Below are 22,826 nucleotides of genomic sequence, written 5' to 3' on the forward strand. Positions count from 1 at the left end.
CCTTGTACTTGCAAGGAGGGTGGCAGAACCACTGAGCTAAATCCCCTGCCCGACTCTTTGTTATATAGCTACAGTTAGCATTTATAATATGTATCTTTAACCTATACCATTTCCCTTCAAGTAATATTATACCACACAGAGTATAAGATTTTTATTTTTTGTTTTTTGGTTTTTTTTGGTACTGGGTATCAAACTCTGGTCCTTGTACTTGCAAGGAGGGTGGCAGAACCACTGAGCTAAATCCCCTGCCCGACTCTTTGTTATATAGCTACAGTTAGCATTTATAATATGTATCTTTAACCTATACCATTTCCCTTCAAGTAATATTATACCACACAGAGTATAAGAATCTTCCTTTTCTGCTTGAGCATAGGCTGGGACAGGAGTATCTCAGTGAGTTCAAAGCCAGCCTGAACTAGTGAGACTTTTAAACCAAAACCAAAAAACTTTTTTCTCCCCTACTAGCTTTTATGTTATTGTTTCAAACTCTTAATTCCCATAAATCCTGTACAACCTTGATACTAATTTTATTTTAACATTTATTGCTTTTTTAAAGAGATTTAAATGCGAAAAAAACTTACATATATTCCCATGCTATTAATTTTTCCAGTGCTATGCTTTCGTGGGGGGAGGTATTTGTTTACCAATTTTTTAGGAACCTGTTCTTTGCCTCTTGAATTCCATTCAGGCCTGATAGTTTACTTAAATTAGTTTTTTGGGCCCTCTGGTATGTTAACTCACATAAGACTTTCAGTTTACTTTAGGTCAGCTATTCAGCTTTAGATTTAGATCAGTAGTTCCGCTGCCTACCTCCCAAGTGCAAGGTCCCAAGTTTGATCCCTGGTACAAAAAAAAAAAAAAAAAACCCAAACAAATAGAAATTATTTTTGCTGTTACAATGGCTTCTAACACTACCCCAAATCTGGCCAAATTTTACAAGTTAAGGGAAGTTTTCCACCAAAATTCCCTTATTTCAAATGCCAGTCCATCTTTCTAACCAAGTGGATATAAATGCAAGGTTTTTCCACGACTTCCTCAGGTTCAGTAATTTACTAGAATAACTCACAGAGCTCAGGAAAGTACTATACATAAACAATTTTATTATAATAAGAAAGATACAAATCAGCACCAGTCATAATCAGATGTGTAGGGTAAGTTCTAGGGGTACCTAAACGTGAAATTTCCAGTGCTATTGGCACTGGGCTACGTCTGGGGGTTCTCAAGGCTGAAATAAAGAATTTAACCCACACTTTTTGTAGAATAAGTTTGAAGGTTCATTAACTTTCATTGCAGAAAAATCATTTTTAGGATGTATCAATAAGAGGCAAGAGAGGGGTTTATTAGAGATATAGAATACACTCCAAAGCAGAAACACTGTTATAGAGAATCCACTTGTCACAAGCAGGCTTTTGAAAGGAAAATTTATTCCAGTAAACAGAGACTAAAAATCATGAGCTTTTTACAGCTAGTTGGGAAAAGCTGAGTTTATCACGTCCATGTGTGAATCGGCTGACATTGGGAGAGAGAGAGGCAGCTAGCTGGGAGAGATTTCATCCTTGAATGGATGGACTAACTCCAGGAGAGAGAGATATTAGAAACTAACTGGGAAAGGAATTAAGCTTATATAGGTAATGAAGGGGCTAAGGAATCTAGGGTAAAATATTTATGACTTGGATGCTCAAAGATGGTCTGCTCAAGAGTGTACACAATTACTGGACTTCTTGGCGCCAGAGGGGTTGTATATTTTCTTTTGAGTCCATTTGCCCTATTTACTGAGAAGCTACTGTTGTTTGCTAAAAGCAGCCTGTTTGCTTTGTTCCATTTGTTTGTGAAGGATTCACTAAAGTCAGACTTGACAGAAATGAGGCACACTGAGGTGGGATTATGGGCATCTTTTATGTATTTAGGGTAGTGGAAATCTGTGGAATTTGATAATCTATAGTCTTAGTATTTTATAGTGGGAGGGGGAAGGTGGCCTGCCCATAGTAAGATAATGATCTGTTTGTTACAAATGGCACATGAGAAACCACCCAGACACAGGCTTTGACTATAAGTAATAAGAGTTGACTTATTCTGCCTGGGTGTAGGCAAGCTGAGATAGAGAAAGATGTCAGCTCCTGGCTGGAGCAGAGGATAATAAGTCTTTGTAGAGTTTGGGGATGAGTTTGTAATTTTAAGGAATCTGGGATGGAATGCTTGGGGTAAAGTTCCCAGGATGATCAGTGTAGGTGTATAGATAATATGAGACTTATCGGCTCCAGGGAGATTATATGTCCTGTCCTAATTTTCTTTATGGCCATCTGTTCTGTTTACTGAGGACAGCATGATCCTTTAGTGGTTTTCCTGTTGCTTGATGAGGGCTGCATGTTTGCTGAGAGGGTCTCACTCAGGTCAGGTATGACACATAAATCGTGGGAAATCCTAAAAAGGTAGTCAATTCACAGTTAAAAAAGGACCAGTTGAAAGTAAAAAGGAAATGGGCAAACCTTTTCTTAGAATTATAGTTCAGGCTGGTTTTGAACTCACTGTATAGCCCAGGGTGGCCTTGGGCTCTAAGCAATCCTCCTGCCTCAGCCTCTCAAGTGCTTTGATTAGAGGTATTCACCGTCACACCCAGTTTAAAAGTACCGGTTGTTTTAAATCTCCATTTCCTGGTCTTCTTTCTACATAGTTTTTATTTCTTCTATCCTGCCTCCCTGCCTCCAGCCATTTGGGTTCATATGCTTAGGTTCATTTACTTGCCACTGACTATTTTGGTACAAAGGAAAAAAGATTTATTCAGAGCTAGTTCTGAGGAACTGGAAGGGCCCATTTGCTTCAAATCACCACCTCCCAGTGTACAGGTATGTAAGGGTCTTTTATAGTAAGGAACAGAGGGAAGGTAGAACACAAGAGATAAAGCATATATGTCCATACTTGTTATAGGGCTTCTGGCCATCTTTACCTCATTTTCTCCTTTTTTGTGGAGAGGAAACTGGGCTCCAGGCCTGCTGAGCCAGCATCTGCATATTCTGTCTGTTCATCTGAGTTGAGGTGAGGTTGGAGTAGCCGTTTATGCTCTGGGTATAAACTCTGGAAGTTTGGAGAAGCCACTTGTCTCAAGGAATAATTCTAACTGAAAGTTCCATTTTGCAGTTCTGGTTACAGTACTTTATTCCCATGAAGTCCAGGATGCATCATTCTCCAGCACATTGATGTGTAACAATAAATACAGATTATTAACCAGGAAAGCTCTCTAGCACTTTGTATCCAGAGTGTTCATTGGAGATTCATTACAGCAGTTTGACTAATTGGCTACCTAATGAAATTCTATCTCCAGTCCACATCTGCTTGCAAGAGTCTGGTGGCTCAAAGCATAAACCCCCTTATCCTGTGTGGCTGGTTTTTCTGTTTTGGCCAGCCTCCATCCAGAGCCATCTAATTAGCATAATGCATCTGCCCCTACTATGAATAGCGAAGACACTCCTAAACCTTGGGAAAGTCTTAAGGATTTAGAGGCTCCATTCACAGAAGTAATGTCGGAAAAGTTCCCAAGCAGAGGAAAAGAATTTGACATACAGATAAATGAGACATATAGGACTCCAAATGATTAACAAAACAAAACAAAACACTACACCTAGACATATTATAGTCAAAATTTCAGAAACAAGGCTGAAGAAAAAAATATTAAAAGCACTTAGAGAAAAGAAACAAATCACATACAAGGGGAAGCCCATCAGAATCACAGCAGACTTCTCAACACAAACCCTCAAGTCAAGAAGAGCCTGGAGTGAAGTATTTCAAGGCCTAAAGGAGAACAACCTCCAACCCAGATTGATATATCCTGCAAAACTATCTTTCAAAACTGATGGAAAAATAAGATACTTCATGACAAAGAACACCTGAACCTGCAGAACCTCATGAATGCCAAACCAGCACTATAAAAATTTTTAAACAATATCCTGGAAAAAGACACTGAGGGCCAACGAATGAAGCTATCAGTGGAAAGGGGGGAAAATTAAAGAACCAACAACAGGAAAATATCATGACAAGGATAAATCAATACATATTAGTTATAACCATCAATGTTAGAAAAGTACATTCTTTTTTTGGTACCAGGGATCAAACTCGGGTCCTTGCACAAGCGAGGTAGTTGGCAGAACCGCTGAGCTAAATCCCTGGCATACAACCGTCAGTGTTAATGGCCTCAATTCACCAATCAAAAGAAGTAGATTGGCAGAAAGGATCAAGAAGCAAGAACCAATGATATGCTGTATACAAGAAACACACTTAATTCAAAAAGAAACTCATAGACTGAAAGTCAAAGGATGGAAAACAGTACTCCATGTGACAAGAGCCCAGAAGAAAGCAGCATTGACTATCCTATTCACTGACAAAGTGGATTTCAAATAAAGGAAGCAATCTAAGAGGAAGAAATGATAATCATAAATATATATGCACCAAATAGTAGTGCACCCAACTATATAAAGCAAATATTACCGGACATGAAAAACCAAATAAGCACTAATACAGTAGTAGTGGGGGACCTCAATACCCCACTGTCACAAATAGATGTCAATTAGACAAAAAAAAAAAAATACTAGAACTGAACCAAACTTTTGAACAAATGGACTTAATAGACATCTACAGAGTGTTCCACCCCACAAAATCAGAATACTCATTCTTCTTGACTGCATGTGGGTTGTTCTTCAAAATAGTTCACATGCTAGCTCATAGAACATGCTTAAGTAAATGCAAAGGAATTGAAGTTACCCCCTGTATATTGTCAGACCATAACACAATGAAATTGGAGATCAGTAGTAAAAGAAATCACAAGAACTTCACCAACACATGGAAATTGAACAACACTCTCCTGAACAACCAATGGGTCACAGAGGAAATTAAAGAAGAAATTAGACAGTTTCTTTAATTAAATGGTAATGCCAATACAGTGTTTTGTCTATGTCAGTTAGAACAGTGGAAGGGAGAGTTGGGTATGGGTTGTTGCTAAACCTCAGGTGGTTGGAGGGGAGTGGTTTTCCAGCCCCCATTGTGCTACCTGTAATAATTGTAAGATATTCAGCATCCAGGGATATTTTTGTGGCTTTAAGTGGGTAGTTTTGAGAACTGCAAGGAGCATGTAGTATTAAATATCAAAGATCAGACCCTTAAGTATAGATAAGACATTCCTAATTAGAAAATCCAAAATGCTCCCAAATTAGAAACTTTCTTGCTGGGTATTTAGCTCACCGGTTCGGTGGCCTGCCTTGCAAGTGCAAGGACCCAAGTTTGATCCCCAGTACCAAAAAAAAAAAAACAAAAAAAACAAATTAGAAACTTCCTGGGCACCAACATGATATTCCCAAGCATTTCACATAAAGAATGTCCAACCTGTACTTGTTAATCTATGAGATGACATTAACACCCCTCCCAAATAGAGTTTGGGTTTGTTTTTGTTTTGTTTTGTGGTACTGAGGATTGAACCCAAAGCCTCATGTATGCTAAGCTAGTGCTCAATTGATGAGCTACACCCCCAGCTCTTTTCATTTCTTAATTTTGAGACAAGGTCTCACTAAATTGCCAAGCCTGGCCTCAAACTTGAGATCTTCCTACCTCAGCCTCCCAAGAAGCTAGGATTATAGGCATGTGTCACCATGTCTAAGGTAGGCTAGAAGAAATACAAATAGAAAAGAGATAAGGAGGTGGGGCGTGGTAGTGCATACCTGTAATCCCAGCTCTCAGGAGGCTGAGGCCGGAGGATCACTGAGTTTGAGGCCAACCTAGACTACACAGTGAGTTTAAGGCTGGCTACACTACAAAACAAGACCTTGTCTCAAAAAGAAAATTAAAGAGACAAGGAAAAGCATAATTTTTTAAATTATAATTTTAAGAAAAACTGCAGTTTGTATTATAACACAGGGGTTCCCAACCCTTGGGCTAGGGTTTGGTACCAGTCTGGAGTGTGTTAGGAACCAGGCTACACAACAGGAGGTAAGTGAGCAAAGCTCCATATGTGTTTACAACTACTTTCTATCACCAGCATTACCTCTTGAGCTCTACCTCCTGACAGATGAGCAGTGACATTAGATTCTCATAGGAGTTCAAACCCTGCTGTAAACTGCACATGTGAGGGATCTAAGTAATCCTCTCCTTGTGAGAGTCCAGTCCCAAAACCATTCCCCCTACCCCAATGGAAAAATTATCTTCCATGAAATTGGTTCCTGGTACCAGAAAGATTGGTGACTACTACTCTAATATATCCTCCCAAGTGGACAACCAAATAGATAAGAATACACATCCTAGATCACTCATCTTGAAAACACCTGCTGCTGGCTTTTGGGTTCCAAAGAAATTCCAGGTTCTTGGTGTCCTGAACAAAGAATTGGACAAGACCCACGGAAAAAGTAGCAAGGATTTACATGTATTAAAGGTAGAAAAGAAGTATGCTCTACAGAGTGATAGTGGGCCTATGAAAAGGCTCACAGCAACCACCAGGATAATGGCCAGGCTCTTGTATTTGGAATTCCTAGATTGCTTCTCCTTCATACAAATAAAGCATTTGACCCAGCCTGGAGATATAGCAGTGGTGCTGCACCTGACTGGCAAGTGCAAGGTCCTGAGTTTGATCCCTAGCACCTGAAAAACAAAGCAAAAAGCAAATAAGGCATTTGGAGATATACAGATGTATAGATATTTTTGGTACCAGGGATTGAACTCGGGTCCTTGCACTTGTGAGGCAGGCGGCGGAACTACTGAGCTAAATCTCTGGCCCTAAAAAGTATTTGGAAAATTTCTGGCCCTAAATAAGGTATTTGGAATAGTTGTGTATCAGAAACTCACTTGGCTTAGTGTCAGATTTAAGCTGTCCTATCAAAGACTTGCTTGGTTTTGTGTCAGACATAAATGCAGAATTGAAGATAGCATTTTATAATTGGTTCCATGTACAATGCTCAGGAACTGTAGTCATCTTCGGTCCTGTGTTCTGGGTCTTCATGACTGACTAACTTTTTACAGTATAATTCATTTGTCCCAGTCCTAATATTCTACCTACACTAAAAGATACACTAAAGTTGTCCATTTTGTGCACCTGAAGGTGAAAGGAAGCTAAGGATGCCTCTTCCTAATTAGTTCAGTCAAAGACAATGCCTTTATATTATTAATACAAGGTGCTTCTTAGGGTAGTGCGGCACTAATGAGATGCTAATATTTAGTAGATCAGCCCAGAAAGACCAGGCCTTGTTGTATAGAGATAATGGGAAACAGTAAGGTGGCATCATAGCATTTTGAACATCCATACCTTGTGAGGAAGCTATCTAAGAGAAACCCAGGGCACACTGAACTATCAGGTAGTTTCAGTTCCTCAAAGCTGATGTTGGTTCAGAAGGGAGCATTAGAAGTGGGGAGGTAGGGTTTGGAGAGTGTCAGTACATCATGGAGTATGATGATTACTTCAGCATGGCCTTTGAAGTGGAGACACATGGTCAACTTCTGCCAGATAGGGCCTCCTAACTATCAGCTCCAGCCAGAAAACAAAACAGAAATATGACAGGCTTAGGTTCAAGAATTGTTGTGACTAGTATAAAAGTAAGCACAAAATTTTGTTCAGAGCTTGAGTTTTAAGTTAGCAAGTTGCAGAGGATACATTAAAAACTAATTGAGATGGTAGTAATTCCTCTACTATGAGATTGGGCATGCTTTGTAGACTTGGAGTCTTGCTTGTGGATACTGTTTTAAGGTATACTGTTATCATGACTCAACCTGAGAACTTCTGTTTCTCCTTAAAGCATATGTGCTACTGACTTAGCCCTTTGGATGCAGTTTGCAGAGATAGAGAGCTTTGGACTGGAACTCCTGTTTCCCTAGGAGAAATGTTTGAGCATTTCACTCTACCAGTTGCACTGAATGAGCTCTAAGTCTTTGGAAAATTAGGTTAACTTGATAAGACACACACTGGAGCGTAAGGTGTCCCTAAGAAGTCAGGAAACAGGTACGTTGCTACTAGATCTGGAATGGATATCTGAGAGACAGGCAACCTGGGAACAAAGGAGAAAGAAAGCCTCTGGACTGCCAAACTTTTACAGAGAAAGAATTGTAAAACTATTGGTGGCCTGAGAAAATAACCAAATATGCTAATTGCCATTGCTGGGAGATTTCTTGCCTAAAGTTCACATTAGCTCTCTTCAGAAACAAATTTCAATGAGTTTCTTTTCTTTTCCTTAACCACAGGTAACAGTCCTTTGGACAGCCCCCGGAATTTCTCTCCAAATGCACCTGCTCACTTTTCCTTTGTTCCTGCCCGTAGGTAAGTAGCTAGAAAACCTCCTGTGTCTTAACACAAATGGCACTTGTATAAAGTTAGTTAAATGTCATGTTCTTCCTTTAAATCTGTGTTCTTTCAAGTGGGTTACCAGGCATCAAAATTTCTTTTCTGCTTCCCTCTCCCAGACATAATCATCTTGTTCAAATTTATCTTTCTGAATGGCCTGTGTATTTGCCTTTGGATATTGGACTAGGAGGAGAGTAGATTCAAGAAGTTGATTTTACAATCTTAAGTATAAGTCCTTGGTGTCCTAAGAGTATGTTCAAAGCCGCTATACCTCCTTTGAAAGCTATTCTAGGATGATCAATAACAAGATAAGATCTCTCCAGAGGATCCAAAATAATACTCTGTTCCCTTAATCCAGCTAGTTCCAAGTGGGCTGGAAGGAACTGTCTCTCCTCTGCTTTCACCTAGAGGCCTGTATGTGGACATAGAAAGATTCACAGGGCCCTTCTTATGTTCTTCTTCCTATTATTGTTCTCTCTGAAAGTGATATAAACCTGTCTCTGGCCCAGGGTAGCAACCCTGACTGCTCTACTTAGGGCCAGGGCCTCACCTGGTCTCTGGAAAAGTCCAAGCTGATGGAGTCCAAATCACTTGCAAAGGCTCCACACACACCTCGTTCCTCTTCAGAACCTTTTCAAAGATTCTTTGTTAGCAGAGTTCAAGTTTTAAACATTTTTTTGTTTAGTATTATGTTTTTGGTTGGTTTTTAGGGGGGTGTTATTTGGTTTTTGTTTTTGTTTTTTTTGGTTTTTGTTTGTTTGCTTGTTTGTTGAGACAGTCTCATAGTGTAGCACAGGCTGGCCTTGAACTCACAGTGATCCTCCTCCTCCTTCAGCTTCCCAGGTGCTGTGATTACAGGCATGTGCCACCACACCTGGCTGTTGAGAGGGGGGTTTTTTGATGGAGAGAGTGTGTTTGTTTTGTTTTTAATTTTTTTCTTGGTTAGAGTTAGTCTTTAGTACTAAGGCTTCCAGAAAAATTATGACTCCAGATTTAGAACCATTAGTGAATGGAGAACATAATACACCTTGAGCTAAGAGCAATTTTAATACTTAGATTTTTTGAAAAGTCATAAGGGAAAAATAACAAATACCTAGAAAAAGCATTTGCTCGCTATTCAAATGACAGTGTAGAAAAAATTCAGTGTATCCCCTTCCTCTCTAGGATTCTGTGTAGTTGAAAAGGACTTGAGCAGGTGGGAAGAAGTTTGATTTAATGAAGATATACCTTAATTTGTTGAAGAACTGTCTCCTGCTACATAATAATGCTTATTGATCAAGTGAATCGTGAGGGAGGCATACAATAAATGAAAAAGCAAACAAATATAGGGTTGTAACCTGATAAGCATAATGAGGGGAAAGGACATGATGCTGCATGAATGAATAAGAAAAGAGTCGGGCCACTGGATGGCCACATAAGGCCAGCCAGTCTAAGGGATGAGAAGCAGCTGCTGCATTGAGTATGTGGACACAGGCATGGAGACTATTCTAGGCAAAGGAAATAGCAGGTGCTATTGTTGCCCTTGTATTTGCTTCATTTAGGTTTCACAAGTTAAGTACTGAGAAGGCACTGGGGCCTCTTATTACTACTGAGACCCAAACAAATCTGCACTAAGAGACAAGATATTTGACTCATGTGCATGGAGCATGAAACTCTGGGTTGACCGCTTACAGAATGGAGTAGGAAAAACTGACCATTCTTGGTGAAATGGGGAGTTTCCCAACCCTGCCAAAGATGGTACCAGGAGTTGTTGGTTCCTAGTCACTGAGTCAGGGTGGAACCCTACAAGGTCACATTGGCTTAGAATATAATACAAAAATCAAATTTGACAAAATACTAAAAATAGGCTCATCAGTCCTACAGTTTCACTTCAAACTGTCACACATTTCTGAAAAAAAGTTTTGTCTCTGCCAAGCTAGACTACATGTTGGGGGTGTGTTTTTGTCTTTGATTCTCACTATAATTTACATTTTTTCACTACAGCCATGGGCACAGAGCAGACAGGTAATTGTGTATGTGGTGTGGAGAGGGTTGGGCCACTGCTATGCATGGCCAGACAGTGTAGCTTGTGATTTTTGTGCTTGTTGAGAGAATTAGTTTTGATGATTCTCCTCTAATTGTGGGTATGAACACTGAACCTTTCATATCTACCAAAAGACCTGATAGGATCCCCTGCTACCTGCTGGAACCAAGGCTCAGAGCTAATATATGTGGAGGTGTAGGAGTTAATCAGTAGTTCATGCTTCTGATCTTAGAGACAAGTCACCCACCTTCTCACAACTTTCCTCAGCCTCCCAGTGAGGAGGCCAGATGAAGGAAACAGACATCTTGTGGTGGCATTTCTGATTCTGGTGGCTTGTGCTCTTCAGTATGCAATACTGAAGAGAAGTGGCTGCCATGCAATTGATTTCCATGTTTAGCTAAAGGATTTAAAATCATGTGAAAAAATGCAACAGGGGCAGAGGAAATTCATCTCTAAATTAACTCATCTCATCTTTGCTGGAATTGAATGGCTTTCTTATGTAAAACATTCAGGACCCAGCAAAGAGGTCAGAGGGATCATAATGTTTTAGCATTCTCTTGGACATTTCTTTGCCTCAGAGACGAGGTTCCAGCAGACTTCCAATTGACATGGGCTTTCTGCCTGAGTAACATGAAGTTTGAGTCATATGCATGTGGCATGGAACACTGGGCTCTCCCCTTGCAAAAAATTGTGGTAAAGCTGCTCAGTATTGATGAGGGTAGGGAAGAGTGCTGCAGAGAGAGAAGCCTTACCAAGATATATTATTCTTTTCTTCCTCCTACCCTCAAGCCCTTATCACAACTGACACCTTGAGCATGTTATCCAAATCTCTAGGTCTTAGAGTTTTCTCTGAAATTGTAAGCAAATTTAACTTCTAAAGTTTCTCCATTGCTGATGTTCTAAAATTCTGTGAGCAGCAGCAGCAAAAAAAAAAAAAAAAAAAAAAGAATTTTTTATCCAACTTCAACCTGAGCAGGTTATACTCCAAGATCCATGAGGAAAAAATACTTTATACTACATGCACAGTCCAGGCAAAGAATCACAGGTCCAGTTTAAAAAAGCTTCAAATCAGATACCTGCTTAATCTTCCTCCTCTACAGTAATGCATATTAATTGTGATTCTTTGTGATGAGAGCTTTGGGTGGCATTCTCTTGAGAGCAGCAGGATGCCTCCTCCTAAACTCTCATCTACCGCCAAAAGTATGTCATTTCCCTCCTCTTTTTGTAAGGTTGTTGTCATTCTTTGGCAGGCTTCTCAAAGATTGGTTTTATGGATTGTAGGCAGCTTCCTTGCCATCAGTTAATGTTGTTTATACCCAGATGGTTGTCCATTTCTTCTTGATTGCTAATGCAATGGTCTGGAGAAAAACCAAAGAGCCTTTCACATGGAAACTTCAAAAAAGGAAGTAAAAGCCAGCCAGGCACAGTGGCACATGCATGTAATACCAGCTCCTTGGGAGGCTGAGGTAGGAAGATCACTAGTTCAGATCTGCAACTTAGCAAGAAGCTGCTTCAAAGTAAAAAAATGGGTTTGGGGGTATAACCAAGTGAACACCTGGGTTCAATCCCCAGAATTCTGGGATAGGAGAGGAAATAAAACATACATGGTAGCACACATTTGTAATCCCAGCTACTTTAGTGGCTGAGGCAGGAAGATTGCCTAAAATTTGAGGCTAGCCTAGGCAACACAATGAAATCTTAAAAGAAAAAAGTCAGGTGTGGTGGCACACCTCTGTAATCCCAGAACTCAGGCTGAGGTAGGAGGATCACTGTGAGTTTGAGGACAGCCTGGGCTACATAGTGAGTTCAAAGCCAGCCTAAACTACATAGCAAGACCCTCTCCTTAAAACAAACATATATAGGGCTGGGGATTTAGCTCAGCTGTTCTGCTGCCTGCCTCAAAAGCGTAGGGTCCCAAGTTTGATCCCCCGTACCAAAAATGCAAACATATATATATATATGTATATATGTGTGTGTGTGTGTGTGTGTGTGTGTGTGTGTGTGTGTGTGTATATATACACACACACACACATATATATATACTCCTTTATAGTCAGAAGTGTCTGCCTCTGCAGTGGAAAACATACATGTAGTTTACTTATAAGAGCACATGCTGCAGCAAGCAATACTCTGTTGAGACAAGGAGGAGACCACCAGTGAATCAAGGGCCCAAAAATGGTGATGGACACAGCTAGGCAGATCCTGGGCTCAGGATAGGGACCTGTAGGAACTTCCTAATATTCTTTTTCTTGCATAGGACTGATGGACGGCGATGGTCTTTGGCCTCTTTGCCTTCTTCAGGCTATGGAACCAACACTCCTAGCTCTACTGTCTCAGTAAGTAGCCAAATCTGTGGGCATACCTCTTTCACTCTGATCCCTTCAGGTTAGTTCAGGGCTGAAAAATGGTTCTCAGTTTGTCACCCAAGGCTGAACTCAAAGAAGTTGTTTGGGGATAGGGCTGAGTGGAGCAGAGAGTGAGGACCTTCTTGGCCATAGTAAGATCCATAATCTTTTGGAAAGATTAACTAGTACCTTCCCTGGGAGTCAGTTCTTCCTGGTGGAATCTTGAGGAGCACTGGAGGATGAACTTTTGTTCTGCTAGGAAAACCAGGCACAGAAGCTCCCAAGCGTGGTTCCATTACTCCCCTCAACCTTATTTTAAGAATTGCTACTAAGAACAGATTGCCCTTCCTATGTCTCAAAGAGCTAGTAGACCTTCCCCCTCTATTTTTTACCTTTTTCTTTAAAAAAGATAGGAAAGAGTGATATTATTTGACATCCAAGTGGGATGTATATCAATGATAGGCTGGACCTAACTGTAAAATTTTATTTATATTTGTCTTAGTGGTTTTAACCTAAAAAAGCAGCAGATGTGTTCATTGTTACCATGCACAATTGACCCTAAAAATGAATTCTTCTCTTAACAAAATTTTTTATTTTTAAATTGCAGATAGCATTCTTAAAATACTTCCCAAACTAGGAAAAATAATTTAATTACTTACCATTTCTTACCCAAAAGCTTCAATGGAGGCATAGTTTCCATGTAGGAGAATCTGCTTTTTACTACCTCGAGTTTCCTAGGTGTTAGGAGTTCCCACACCTCAAAAAAAAGTCGGGCTCCCAGCCTGACTCCTAAAGGACTCCAATGTCTCTGCTTCTTCAAGGGTGGAAGCTCTGAAAGTCTTGTGGTGAACAAGATAATGCCCAGTCAAGGGTACAGGGAGCCAAGAAAGGAAGCTTTACTTTGGGTTTGCATTGATCAGGAAGTCCCAGAGCAGTTTCAGTCCTTTTCCATTCATGAACTGCTTTTGCATGTGTATTTAATGCTATTTTTAATATTTTCTTCTCTAGTCATCCTGTTCCTCACAAGAAAAGCTACATCAGTTGCCTTTCCAGCCTACAGCTGATGAGCTGCACTTTCTGACAAAACATTTCAGTACTGAGAGTGTGCCAGATGAGGAGGGACGCCAGTCCCCAGCCATGCGGCCCCGCTCCCGCAGCCTCAGGTGAGGGCTACTCACCCACTGTCCACACCTGTGGTCCTCAGTTTGTTTGTTTAACACTGACATCAGTGAATATGTTAGGCTTTGCAGGTCATACCATATCTCTTTGTTACAACTGCTTAACTCTGCTCTTATTGTAGTGTGGAGGCAGTTGCAGGAAACATAGAAGTTTTGCTTACAAAAACAAGAAACAGGCCAGGTTCCCTCTGCAGGGTGTAGTTTGCCAACCTTTGGCAGATCACATTAGCCAATTTGAGGAAGTCAAGTCCAATGATACTTAAGCCCTTTTTGGCTTCAGGTTCAATTCTGCCCATCATCCATGAAGCTATCTAGTCAAATCAAGCATTCTTTCTTTTTTTCTCTTCAGACTCCTTTTATTTAAAGGAGATTAAAAATATTATCAGTTCTGACAGTTACCTGGCTGCAAACTGTGGTCCCAGGGCACATGAGCTAGGCCAACTGGAAAAGTTGCTTCTACTGACACATGTGGTGACTTAGGGAAGAAGCCAAATTCAAAAGCAGAATTAAATGCCCATCTGAATCTAACTCAGTTCCTTGAGTCACCTGTGCCCACCTTCATCAGACCTAATGAAAGTTTACAGCTTATTCATCTGTGAATTCCTCTGATTTTTTCTAATGGTACTAGAGATTGAACCCAGTGTCTCATGCATAATAGGGAAGTGCTTTACCACTGAGCCACATCCAAGCCAAATTCCTCTGATTAATTGTCCATTCTCTTTGGCATTAGCTGGTAAATTTGTGCCAACATTGCAGGTTAAGGAAGAAGACAGAAATTAAAATGAACATGGCTTTGATGACTGAGCTTAGATTTCCAGGGTCCCTGGGAGTAATGAAGTAGCTAGCATATAGGTTAGGTCCCAGAAGAAGAGCCCCTCGAGTAATACTGGCACCATGAATGACAGGAAGTGAGCTGGGCCACTGAATTCAGATTCAAAGATTGAAGATGATAGGATTTAAGTGCAAAAAATCAAGACTACAAATGAGTGAATGTGGAGTCCCAGTGGCTTTCATAGCCTTGCAGAAGAACACTTGAATCATGGTAATCTCTGTAACTCACACAGGGTAAAAGGTACCTTTTAAACTGGTTAAAATTAAGAGGACCACAGTTATACTCAGGGAAGTCTCTGATGTATTATTTTTAAACACTCTGTCATGTGTATCAGTGCAGGACAGAACAGGGTCTGCTCTGGGGAAAAAAGCAGAGAGTAATATTTCAGAACCTACCCTAGCTGAGATCTCCTTTTGGCACACTAAACTAGGCAGGGCCCAATATTCATTCAATTGCATGGCTCAAAATGCAAAATCTGTTAGGTAGATGTAATCCTGCATAAGGAAGGTTTAGGTAACTAAGGAGAAATAATAAATTAAAGCTGAGAATATACTGGCTCTCTTCAATAGATGACCCATAGTAATAATTCATTACAGACTGGATTGGCTTCATTCACACCCTAGATTAGAGCCCACATTAACTGCATTGGCTGAGGCTTGTTTGAAAAAAGAAATAGGTGTATAAAGTCTGCCATTGGATGCTTTGGAGACTGTTTAATTTGATTCTGAGAACATACTAGGATAAACCATATTTTACTAGCCAAAGCTGTGAGGGTACAGAGTACTGTTCTGGAAAAGTCATCCTAGCAAAATCATCAACGGGCTCGTAAGTAGGCGTCTCCTTTCTTGGCCTCATAACCTAGCAGAGGTCTGTGTGAAAGTCCAACTTCTTGTAGGAGGATAGTCTTACTCCAGATGGAATCATTTTGATTTAAATAAAGTATGTTAAGAGCTCTAAGAACAAGGAAGGCTCTGGAACTCAGCTCTCATTAAAGGGGATTATGTGGGGTACTAAAGACAGTGGGAGGGCCAGGCCTCTGGGAATGGCCATCTTTCTCCTTGATAGTTTCATAGCACTAAAGTTACACAATTATTTCTTTCTTGTTCAGTCCTGGACGGTCTCCAGTTTCCTTTGACAGTGAAATAATAATGATGAATCATGTGTACAAAGAAAGATTCCCCAAGGTAAGGATCCATTTAAAAGGAGATGGGAAGGGCAATCCACTTTTGAGTCCCCTCCTATTTTTCAAGATCTATCTTTCAATAAATATATACATACATACATATATACACGAGATGGGGAAGTGTCCCAAGGATGGCTGCCTATGTCCAATCCAACAATAAGACTCTAGGGTAAGGGGTGAAGTGCTGCCTCCTAAGATAACTAACAAAAATAGCAGAAAGGCACCCAAAGGTTAAAGGGTCCCAAGATAAGGGCTTCCAGGCCATAATAAGCAGGAGGCAGTGGGGACTATGACTTTGGCTGTACCTGCAAAGCCTGTGTTTCTCCACTTCCTGGAGGGAGAAGTGACTAGAAGGGAGTGCTAGAAAGGCATCCTGCTGTGTGTTAAAGGGGAAGGAACTATAGGCCTGACTTCTCATTATGTACATCAGGATCCATGAGTCAGCGTCTTCCATGACAGGATTTACCCTCTAGTAGCCCCTTCATTTGGTACAGATTTTTTTTTAGACAGTGTCTTTCTGTGTAGTTCAGGCTGTTCTTGAACTCACTATGTAGCCCAGGCTGGCCTCACACTTGAGGCAATATGAGTGCTGGTATTATAGGCATATGCCACCATGCATGGCTTCATACAGATTCTTAAGCAGCACCTCTTTACCAGGCCCCAGACAGTTCATAGCTAGGGGAATGCTAGACTGGCAGGAAGATCAGAGGGAGCAATAGAGCAGGAAATAAAAGACTCGGGGTTGCTTACTAACATTTGTATTCATATTTTCAAGGGGGAAAATGCTGAAGGAGGAAGGTAGTTTGCTATTGTAAGATAGCTGAAAAATAGCATTCACCCTTCTTAGAAACCTTGTCTGCAGAACTACCTTGCCTCCCATTTACATTTCTTTTTTAACACTACCGGCTGTACTCTCTGACCTCGCCTTTGAAGATACACCCTGTTCCTGCAGAATGCAGCTAACTCTTGTCAGAGGGAGAACAGTGGACTATGAACATCTATGATGACAGGAGCCTGTGGCCAAGACTCATTCTTCAACCTTGGTCCATATCTCTGTACCTGTTCACCTCTGTCTAGGGTATACAATGTGTGGTTCCTACTCCTCTGAGATGCCCTTCCTCTAGATTCAGGTTCAGTCTCCTGCACGGTTGAGGGAAATGGTATAAAATCCTTGCACTTTTCCCCCTTGACATTCACATGGTAACCAGGAGCCAGAGTACCTGAGTTCAAATCTGCTCCTACTGTTTACTATCTGGGTGACCTACACAGATTATTTCACTTCTCTGAGCTTCATTTGCTTCATCTACAATTCACAATAAGACTAATATCTATCTCATAAGGAGTTTGTGAGTATTAGCTCTTCTAACAGTACCCAGGACATAGTATATGTCAACTTTTACTCTGTTTTATTTGTGCCCTGTGGTCTATGCTTTCTAGCATTGGAGTATTGTACTGTCATTCTCACACTAAATGTTAGTATTTATAGGCATGTCTTCAGTCCTGCATGTAAGGACTGTTACTGGAGAAAATGTGCTAAGATTCCCCCCTTTCCCCATGTATATACTGTATTTTCCTTAACATACACTGGAAATCAGAAATCAAAGGAAATAAGTCAAAGTTTTGGAAAGCTATGAACTTATTCACTGGTGTATATTTGTCATTTTGACACAGTTGTACAGTTACGTCCCCAAGAAGTCTTGGAGCTAAGTCAAGTCTTTGCTCTGCTTTGCTGGGATCCAGGCCAGGGTCATATTCCTATCCACAGCCCCCATCCAACTTGGCATAAGACCAGGCAGTTTCACACTTTCAGTAGAAACTCTCTGAACACTTGCTTAAGTATGTTCAGAAGAACCTTCTTAGGAAGGTTCTCAGGTCAAGTAAAAGGATCCTGAAATAATCAAACTGAGTTGCAGAATCTCCCAAGATAAAGAAAAGTTCAGAAACCAACAATATCCATTCCCTAAGTTTATCCAGTTGGGATGCCCAGTGAAAGGAAGCACAAAGAAAAGGTCCCTGACTACAAAAGAGAATGAAAGACCTTGAGGGCAGACAATGTGTGAGTGAGATGAGGAATAGCAGGGGCTTGTAAGGCAACCTGGCAGGGTGAGAAGGCAACCAGGGAACAGCATAAACAAAGGCAGAGGCATAAAATATCAGGGAGAATAAACCTTCTAAGTCTAAAGATAAATGAGTATGTGAGGAGTGGTGGAAGACAGGCAAACCTAGGCTCTAGAGGGTCTTCGGTATAATGATAGGTCATTCTGACTTGACTTGAAGATGGTCTTTTCATATCTACAGTCATCAGGTTTCCCATATGCAACATCAGGAAACCAGGTTCACAGGAAGCCAATTCTTAGGCTATTACCAAGTCCTCAGGCTTAGCTCCAGCCTGTCATTTTTCTTGCTTTCATTCCCAGGCCACCGCACAAATGGAAGAGCGACTGGCAGAGTTCATTTCCTCCAACACTCCAGACAATGTGTTGCCCTTGGCAGATGGAGCCCTAAGCTTTATTCATCATCAGGTGATTGAGCTGGCCCGAGACTGCCTGGATAAATCTCAAAGTGGCCTAATTACATCACACTACTTCTACGAACTTCAGGAGAATTTAGAGAAACTTCTGCAAGATGTGAGTGTCTTGGTGTGGGAGCTGTGATGAAACCTCCACATGGTAGTTTCAGGCTGAAATCAAGAATTAGCAGTATTATCAGCCTGCTGGCCTCCTTGCCAGTGTGCAGAAGCCACCTCTAAGTATGACTCCAATGGACTCAGACCCTCCCAGCCCCTGCATCACTGAGAGAAGCTTGCTTGATATCAGAGGAACTTGATTCTGTGATTCCTTTCCTTGCTTTTTCTTTCTTTTTTTTCTTCCTTCTTTCCTTCTTTTATCCTGGGGATTAAAGCCAAAACTTCACAAGTGATAGGCAAATGCTCTACCACTTCAAAGCCACATTCCCAGCTAAAATGTTACTTTGAGAACAACTCTCTAAGTTCCCCAGGCCGACCTCAAACTTGCGATCCTCCTGCCTCCACATCCCAAACAGCTGGGATTACAGACATGCATTGCCATATCTGGCTGAGACCTTTCTTTTTTAAATCCAAACTGTATTACTCTACCTGAGGCTCCAACATTTGCATCATTCATAAGTATTAGATTAAGAGATTTGTTACCCAAAGCTCAAAAATCACACCAGTAGATGTGGGCACTCTTCTACTAGAAATAACTGATTTAAGGAGAGCCTTCTAACAGTTTTTTCTCAACCAAGGGAAAGAGGGCCAAGGCTTACTCAGTGGGTTTATCAATTTGCTGATGTTTTATTAGCATGACAGAAAGTTCTTTAATTGGGATTCGATGTTTAGATACCTGATCCTGCCCAGGATGAAAAATCTCTGTGAGGCAAAAGATAGAGAGATGACCATGACCAAAGCATACTGAGTTCTTAACCCCTGCTTCATGCTCCAGTGCTTGCTTTGTCTTCAGCCTCTCAAATAAGGTGATGGGGGGGATGCCTTCTCACTCAGATCACAGATCCCATGTGTTATACTGAGTACAGTTTGAAGGAGCAGGGATGCACCTGTTTGTCCAGGGCTCTTCTTATCATTAGAGTATATTTTAGTCAAGAACCTCCTATTGCTTCTAGGCTTGTGACCTCTGTCTAGAGTATTGTTAACTGAGTTGCGAGCCCAGAGCTAATGATCAAACAGGACTTCAGTTTGTGACTCTAGAAATTAAAAGGAGCAGGGAAATTTAAAAACAAAGGGGGAAACAGTTGAATCCAGAGTTGAATGACTAAAGATGATCACAATTATTGCTGTAAAGTACTATGGTTCCTTGGTTCACAGACAATTTGTTCTATAACTTTGGAAAAGATGGCCACATGTATGTTTGTGTGGGAAAGATGGCCACGGTCACCCCATGCAGAGTTTGCCAACAAAAACAAAATTTTGCCAGACATTTCTGTTTGCAAATCAGATGGTGAAAAAAGGACAGACAGACTCTACCCATAAGGTTCTAGGTTCAAGGATATAGCTGTAAAGACAGACACGTCATTATGAAGCAATTTTATAGTCCCTGTGCTATGAGCAAACAAGGGAACGCAAAAGGGCTTTTCTTGTGTGTGTATTAAAGGCATGGGGAATTCAAAAGATTTCACCGCTGATACTTGGACTAAAAAGAATAAACAGGAGTTCCACACTTTGAATTTCATAGCCAATTTTTTTTTGTTTTGTTTTGTTTTAGGTTTTTTTTTGTTGTTGTTGTTTTAAGACAGGGTCTCATTATGTAGTTGAGACTGACCTAGAACTCACTATGTAGCCCAGGCTGGTCTCGAACTCACAGCAATCCTCCTGCCTCAACCTCCCAAGTGCTGGGATTATAGGTGTGCACCACCACGCCCGGCCATAGTAAAATTTGTTTTAGTCCTCATTTGTTATTTTTCTTTTCTTGTAATTTATGAACTAGTCTTCTGCCTTTTAGTTAGTTTCTCTTACATTCTACTAACAGTGTAAGGCAAAAGTTACCAAGACACTAATTGGCCAATTACCAAATCTTGTAGCTTCTTTCAGTCATCTTTCTTTGCCAGTCTGCAGGACACAGTAAATACTTCTTCCTGACCCTTTATTTTCCCTGTTGTTGGGTTACCGTCTCCTCTGCCTGTCTCCTGGTTGCTGGTGTTTCATAAGGTACCATCCAGAGTGTCTGTTATCTTCTGTTTTATTTCTTCGTTCTCATGCTGATGAACTTCATCTGCTCCCAGCGCCCAAATTTTCATCCAGCCACTGAGGACTCCCATGTGCACCATTGCTAGACTCCTCCACTTTGATTTCCTATATTCATTCATATTCTTTGGTTGTATGTAACAGAAGACCAACTTAGTAATTTAGCAGTAAAGAGAAGCTAATGAGAAACAGAAGATGAGTTTTAGGAAAGTGAAGATAGTAATGCACCAGGCCTTCAGAAGGGACCAGAATTAGGAACCAGAAACTGGCAGACTCACAGAGTGCTTGTTCTTTTCTCATCTCTGTTTCTTTCTGCTGCTTTTCTATATCTGTAGGGAAGATATGGCTATCTCCTTTCACTCAAGTGAAAAATTATGCAGTTCTGTTACACTGATGTTAATGGCTGTCTGACAATTTTTAATTCCCAGAAAAGCAATCCACATTGATCAGCTCTTATGTAGAAGGGAAGTATAAACATGACTCCTAGTAGCCTAAAGAGTTCTCAGTAAAAAGAGAAAAGGATTACTTGGGCCTAGTAAATATCCAAGAGGCTATCTGTACAGGTGTCACAGACTATAAGTCCCAGACTAAATTTAGCTTTTCCACTTGTCTGTTCTTTTTCTCAAAACCAAATATAATTTGTTCTTTGCCTATTCTCAAGTAAACTGTTTATTTCCTTATAGTTCCTATTCATTTATGGGTGTAATTAAATTTTCCTTACAGTGAAGTGGTAGTTACATTTTCTTGCTGCTTCTGCCACCCTCCTCTAGTCCATCTTAGAAATGTCTCAAGGTTATGTATACACTTTTCTCATCCTTACTGTCTTGATTTAGCCGTTTTCATCTGAGTCATTGCATTTGCTTGATAATGGGTTTTCCTGCTTTTAGACTTGCCCTCCTTAGTGCATCCTCTACACAGCCATGGTGATCTTTCTGAAGTACCTCTGGTCATCACTCCCCAGCTGTTGAGGTCTTTCTGTTCCTTACAGTCTGTCCGGGGTACAAAGTGAACATCAGAGAAGGCTCCATTGACAATTGCCCTTTGAGCTGGGGGCTGGAGGGTAAGTGAAGCTTGTTGGATGGAAGAGTAGGTAAAGCTGTGTGTCTGTGTGACATTCCTTGGTGTGATGTAGTATTCTAAAGCTCAGTGGTTCCAGGTGAGCACCTTGTTCCTTCTCACAGCTGACTAGCCTTCTCTGAGTTCTTTACTTTGCAGAGCTCTCTCTACCACCAAGTATTTTTCCTTGTAGTCATCTCTGCCCAGGCTAATCCTGCTTAGCCTAGCCACATTAGGCCAGCAAGTTGCTTAAGCAGTCTTTATGTCTCTTTAGGCTCATGAGCGCTCTGAGAGCTTGGAAGTGACTTTTGTAATGCAGCTGGTAAAAAAGCTGATGATTGTCATTGCTCGCCCAGCTCGACTTCTGGAGTGCCTGGTAAGTAGAATCTGGGCAGGTTAGGTGGGAAGATGGGAAAGAGCATTTTGTCCACAGCAAAACAGTGGTGGTGTGGTACTGCTGCCATTTCTGTTGCTGAGATCTTTATTTAAATAAGATTTGCAAGGCTGAGGCAGGAGTACTAATCTACCATAAAGAAGGATGAACCTGAGTCACTTGTAAGGAAATGATTGCACAGAGACCATAAAGTTAAATGAAGTAAATCAGACACACAATCTTAAATACTGCATGGTTTCTCTTATATGAGAAACCCAAAACATAGAAGCAAAATAAAAGATAGATAATAGAAAATGAGGAGATAGATTTTTTGCAAAATAAAAGGGAACCAAGAGATGGAGGGAAGGGGAAAGGGATGAAAAAAAAAAAGAATTAAGATGTATTATACACATATAGTACCTCATTATGTATTTTATACATATACAAAAAAATTTTTTTTAATATGATTTGCAGGCATTAGAGGCCTAAACAAGTTCCTGTAAGGACAAATGAATGGTTCTGAAAGGTGTGGCAAGAAATAGTAGTCATGCCTATTCCCACCCTAAGCTAATATGTAGGCCTTTGGGCCCAGGAATATTGAGAAACATAGGACAGTTTAGTTTGCATAATTGGGGTCCTTCATTTAATCAGTCACCTACACTTTATTGAGTACCTGTTTTATATATGCTAGATGCTGGAGGTACACACAATATACCAGAGTCCCTGACTCAGGCTGCTTCCTCTTTAGTGGCATTAGCAAGTAGAAGGCATGTGTACATGTAAATAATGATTGCATATTATACGTGTCATAACT

At 40.7% G+C, this 22,826-nt stretch overlaps 1 protein-coding gene across 8 annotated transcripts in view; it reads left to right on the plus strand.

The window, feature by feature from the left end:
* Mast2 (microtubule associated serine/threonine kinase 2) overlaps positions 1 to 22,826 on the plus strand; it is a 170,178-nt gene that overhangs the window by 132,911 nt on the left and 14,441 nt on the right. For 7 of the 8 annotated variants that reach the window (XM_019205429.2, XM_033767287.1, XM_019205432.2 and 4 more), the window contains 7 exons: positions 8,206 to 8,281; positions 10,289 to 10,309; positions 12,586 to 12,664; positions 13,682 to 13,836; positions 15,792 to 15,867; positions 18,284 to 18,493; positions 21,914 to 22,015. In XM_019205429.2, the coding sequence (XP_019060974.1) occupies positions 8,206 to 8,281; positions 10,289 to 10,309; positions 12,586 to 12,664; positions 13,682 to 13,836; positions 15,792 to 15,867; positions 18,284 to 18,493; positions 21,914 to 22,015 (719 nt within the window). The remainder of the gene's footprint in view (positions 1 to 8,205; positions 8,282 to 10,288; positions 10,310 to 12,585; positions 12,665 to 13,681; positions 13,837 to 15,791; positions 15,868 to 18,283; positions 18,494 to 21,913; positions 22,016 to 22,826) is intronic. The other variant, XM_033767288.1, reaches the window with a different exon arrangement.

The sequence above is a fragment of the Fukomys damarensis genome, unplaced genomic scaffold, assembly GCF_012274545.1.
Source record: "Fukomys damarensis isolate Sample0158 unplaced genomic scaffold, DMR_v1.0_HiC HiC_scaffold_23, whole genome shotgun sequence".
In the NCBI taxonomy this organism is placed as follows: Eukaryota; Metazoa; Chordata; class Mammalia; order Rodentia; family Bathyergidae; genus Fukomys; species Fukomys damarensis.